This window comes from Sinocyclocheilus anshuiensis, unplaced genomic scaffold, assembly GCF_001515605.1.
Source record: "Sinocyclocheilus anshuiensis isolate Anshui unplaced genomic scaffold, SAMN03320099.WGS_v1.1 scaffold2184, whole genome shotgun sequence".
In the NCBI taxonomy this organism is placed as follows: domain Eukaryota; kingdom Metazoa; phylum Chordata; class Actinopteri; order Cypriniformes; family Cyprinidae; genus Sinocyclocheilus; species Sinocyclocheilus anshuiensis.
Genome location: NW_015547626.1, coordinates 118,140 through 123,182, shown reverse-complemented (window position 1 = coordinate 123,182; position 5,043 = coordinate 118,140). Strand labels below are relative to the sequence as shown.

The following is a 5,043-nucleotide window of genomic DNA, read 5'->3' as shown; positions in this document are numbered from 1 at the left end:
CACTACTAAAATGTCCCTAACAATAATTTTGATCAAACAATTAAATGTCTGCCGTTACATCCCCACCAATGCCAAAATCAAACCTTGATTAAGATCACATTCTCCATTTGAAATTTGCAAAATGCGAAAGTGAATTATTAAAGGATATTGATAATTTAACATATTTAAGATCAAATTCTCCATTTCAAATGCATCAAATTTACATAATGCAAAGGTAACTTATTTAAAGACAGCCTATTGACAATCACAATGTCTTCACAAATTGTTAATGGCCTACAACAGGCTTTATTTATTTTATTTTTGATTTTGGGGTAAAATATGATTTGGGCCTGTTCTTAAAATTCAGCCTTTGAAATTAAAACAGCAGATGATTAATGTTAAAACATCAGATTGAAAAAAATGACATTATTTAATATACTATTATTTTTATTATCCATATATAAAAAGTAAATCATTATTTGGCCATTAATGAATTCAACTGAAGTTTCCTGCTCTGACGAAACATCCTGCAATTAAAACATTGCATGTCTCTTCATCACAATCCCTGACTGACCTGATTAAAAACTCACAGAGAACGTCGACAGATCCGAACGAGAAAACGTCAGCTTTAAACCAGCAGTGAATCACCATCAATAACCTCAATATCAACACCTGGATGAATATTTAAAGAACAGATGACAAGCCGCTGCATAATCAGAAATCATTCATATCATATCCAGTGCAATAATGACACAAAATAAAACTCACGCAGACACAGAAGTGGAAAACTCAGGTTTGGTTTATCTAGAGCAAATTCTACACAGGTGAGCGTGAACAAAACCAGGTCGTATATACAGCAGCAGTGTCAAATAAATACAGACGTGGATATTAAACATAAGCATGCGCAGCATGTGAAGCTCTATGTCTCAATCTACCTCCATTAGCAAAGCGTTGATGCAAAACTCCCTTCAGTTAACCAACTTCATCCAGTTAACTAGGGGTTTACTCAATGATCTGAGTTGCTCTCGTCAAACTGAATTAAAGATTCAAGCAGGTCTGTATGTAGTGCCCTATAAAGTATTTACAAATATCATATTTGATTCTCTTAGTTTCACATATAATGAAGTGAACAGTAGTGGCGTTTGTGTAGTGAAAGATTGCCTGCATGCAGAGTCCAGAAATCTCCTAAATAAGAAATGTTTAAAATATAGTATCTTTTTTAATCTAAATGGATCATTACTAGAAGGATTGTAGATGATTCACACCTTTTTTGTGCGGAATGTTCTTTGGGATTTCTAACGAGATTTCTTTTCATAAACCGCTGTAAGGCCTTTCAAATCAAAGCAGAGAAAGGAAAAACGAATGAAATCTGAAGTTAAACGTCCAGCAAAAGCACAGAGTGATTCATTTCAGCACCAAGATTTAAAACCGGGTACAAAAAGACTAACAGAGCACTTTAAACGGCACAAACAGGCGCAAACCTTCCTAAAGCACAACAACTGGGTTAAAACAGCAATTAACTAGTAAAAATCCAATTTGGATTATTTTTAGTTACAATTATCGCTTTAAAAAGTTTAGAATTCCGCTTTTACGTTGATTTGTATCATACATCTAGTGTGTGTGTGTAAGTGAATCTTTAATGTAATGATTCAGTTTTGTTTTGGATCATTTCTGAGGAAGATTCTAATACTTTCTCACTGAATTATTTATTTCTCAGATTATCAAATTGTATATTTTGTACACAAAAACCCATCAATGTGGTCCTTAAATAAAAAAAGGAGACACATTTATCATAAATCTCCATGTTAGTGTTGAAATAATCATGGTTCTTCAGCGCTGGAATGTGAGATTTTGAACTAAATTTGCGCTAATATTCATCGTTCTTACAGTCAAAAGCTCTTCGCCTGTTGGCCGGAAATAAAACAAATACTGTACAAATACAATCTCGCTTCTTGCATATTCTTAAATGGCCAAAAATGATTCTCGTCACTAAAAGAGCATCCTAGAGAACTTGAGGCAGCAGCGTTAAAGATGTAAAAATAGGCGTTACATTCACCAATGAGAGGCAAGACGACTCCTGATTGGCCGATCGGACAGAACATTACATGTGCTTTGAATATGAGGACGATAAACGCCACAGCAACGGTAAAAGAGCAATAAAAACAGTTTCTCTTACACACAGAGGCACGACTGCTGCACACACACACACACATACACACACGCAGCATGTTGGACAAACGCAGCTGATCACAAACCTCGGCGGGCTCTGGTTGAATGGTGTAAGTGTTTGCACCTGTTCAATGAATCACGTGCCCTTTAATGAAGCGAATGCGCACGCGCAGCTAGAGATCTACTCGCAAATGTGCAAAATCACAGGAGAGCGCTTGAGGACGCATGGAGGAGTGATTCAGCTGTGAGACGAGACGTCTGAAGAGCTGCTGCTGTTGCTGTTGGTGGTTTGAGCTCGCTTGATGTACAGATTCAGCAGCTTCATCTGTAGAGAGAAAATCAGACACGTCAGCTGCCTACATAGACAGTATTATAAGGGGTCATCACAGGTGCACTGCTGAAAACTCTCACAAAATAAAAAGAAAGGAACCTTTACAGGGTTATTATAGGCAACTAAAACCGTAAAATCATTTTTTATACTTGAAATAGCATTACAAGAAATAAAAAATATATTAAAAAAATTCATTTATTTCTGCTAGTTGCCAAGGCAACATTTCTCATTGGTTTTTTTTTTTAAGTTGAACCGCTAAAATAACTAAAACTAAATCAACTAAACTAAAAACCTTAATAAAAACTATAGACATATTTAAAAAAAACTGACAAAAACAAAATTACTAAAACTGTAAAAAGTGAAATTAAAATAAAAACATAAAAATAAAATCCATTCAAAATATTTACAAAAACTATTATAGTATAACAATAATACTAAAATAACACTGGTACATTATGCTGCTTTCTAAGAGACCTCATATTTAGGCAAAAAAACAAAAGGCATCATCACATATACACTACCATTTAAATTTTAAGGTCAGTAAGAAATGTTTATATTTTGAAAGAAAATAATACTTTTATTCAACACAGATGCATTAAACTGATCAAAAGTGTCAGTGAAGACATTTATAATGTCACAAAAGATTTCTATTTCAAATAAATGCTGTTCTTTTGAACTTTCTATTCATCTGTGAATTCTGAAAAATAAATGTATCACGGGTTCCACAAAAAATATTGGGTGGCACAACTGTGTTCAATATTGATAATAATCAGAAATGTTTCTTGAGCAGTAAATCAGCATATTAGAATGATTTCTGAAGATCATGTGACACTGAAGAAAACTCAGCTGCGCATCACAGGAACAAATTACATATATTCTAATAGAAAACAGTTGTTTTAAATTGAAATAATATTTCACAATCTTTACTGTATTTTTGATTAGATAAATGCAGCTTTAGTGAGCGGAAAAGACTTCTTTCAAAAACATTTAAAAAAACTTTTTCCAAACTTTTGACCACTAGTGTATTTTTTGTAGGGAAGTAAAGGGAATCCCAGAATGCACTGCAACAAGCTACCATAGAGATAATATCTGACCTTGCTGCCGGTCAGCTGCTGTAGATGAGGCTTCAGATCTTCACCGATGACAGAATAAATGGCCACCAAACAAAACACACTGGCCTTGCGTACGCTGCTCTCTGTGTTATCATAACCCTGAAACACACACACGTTCATCTCAAAGTTTTCATCAGTGTGAGCACAGACAGGTGTGTGTGTGTGTGAGTGAGTGAGTGAGTGAGTGTGAGTGTGTGTGTGTGTGTGTGTGTGTGTGTGTGTGTGTGAGTGTGTGTGTGTGTGTGTGTGTGTGTGTACCTGTAAGAGTCCCGGGATGATGTCGGGCAGGAGCTGAATCAGGGAATCCTGGGGAATGCGCTCGATTACTTTGGTCTGCATTTTAATGGCGGCGAGGTTGATGGGATAGTCGGCCGTCTGGATGATGGGACACAGGACTTTGATGCACTGCTCCGAGTGGATGGATCCGGCCAGCGTGGACGCCGTTTCTTCTGCCGCCCGCACCACCTGTGGAGACACGAGACACGACCGTCAGACAAACAGCACGAGTTAAAAGTGACGTTAAAAGAGAGAATGATTGATCTTAGAGCAGCGCTTCTCAACTTTTTTGACTCGAAGGCCCTACATTGTCCTCCGCAATATTTCAAGGCCCTCATGTAGACTAATATGTTTCTGTAAATACAAATTTTTGTTTTCAAAGTTTTTGATTTATATCAAATATATTTCAGGGTTATTACAGTCAGCAAAAACTAAAATAGTTAAAAAAGCAAAACATTTAATATAATATAATAAAATATACAAATTCTTTTATTTCAGCAATGCCAAGTCAACATTTCTTATTTTGATTTAGTTTAACTTTATATACGAAAAAAGCAGAAACTAAAATTGACATAAAAATTAATAAAAGTTATACAGACATATTAAAAAAACTAAAACCTTAAAGAATTGTATTCAAAACTAGTCAATGATACTAAAATAAAAATAAAATTATTATTTTTTTTTAAATAAAAGTAAAATTATTATAATTAAAATGAAAACAATTTAATTTCAAGATTTCAGAAGTTTTAAGAACTGAATGATCTTCAGGTACTATAACAGATTTTGTGAATATTTTGATTAAGAATTTAATGTAATGTAAATTAATGTAATTTAATTTAAGTTAAAGTTTTAGTAATTTTATTGTGCATTTTTGGCATTTCATTCGTTTTAATAAAGTGTTTTTTTTTTTTTTTTGTTATTTTAATATTTCAACTTGAACTAAATAGAAATGAGAAATGCCTTGGCAGCTAGCTGAAATAAAATAAGTGCTTTCTTTTAGTTTTAGTTCATGATAATAACCTGAATGAGGCTTCCTCATACATCATATATATATGAATCCTGGTTATAATATATATACATATATATTTTATTTAAAAAATATTTTTAATGTTTTTAAAGAAGTCTCTTCTGCTCACCAAGCCTGCATTTATTTGATCCAAAATACAGCAAAAGCAG

At 33.8% G+C, this 5,043-nt stretch overlaps 1 protein-coding gene across 1 annotated transcript in view; it reads right to left on the bottom strand.

The window, feature by feature from the left end:
* Window positions 1–1,391: 1,391 nt before the first annotated feature.
* LOC107701787 (CLIP-associating protein 1-like) overlaps window positions 1,392–5,043 on the bottom strand; it is an 89,756-nt gene continuing 86,104 nt past the window's right edge. Inside the window, exons 44-46 of the mRNA XM_016503897.1 lie at window positions 3,850–4,056; window positions 3,574–3,690; window positions 1,392–2,473 (exon numbers count right to left, since the gene is read on the bottom strand). Coding sequence (XP_016359383.1) covers window positions 2,387–2,473; window positions 3,574–3,690; window positions 3,850–4,056 — 411 coding nt within the window. The 3' untranslated portion in view covers window positions 1,392–2,386. The remainder of the gene's footprint in view (window positions 2,474–3,573; window positions 3,691–3,849; window positions 4,057–5,043) is intronic.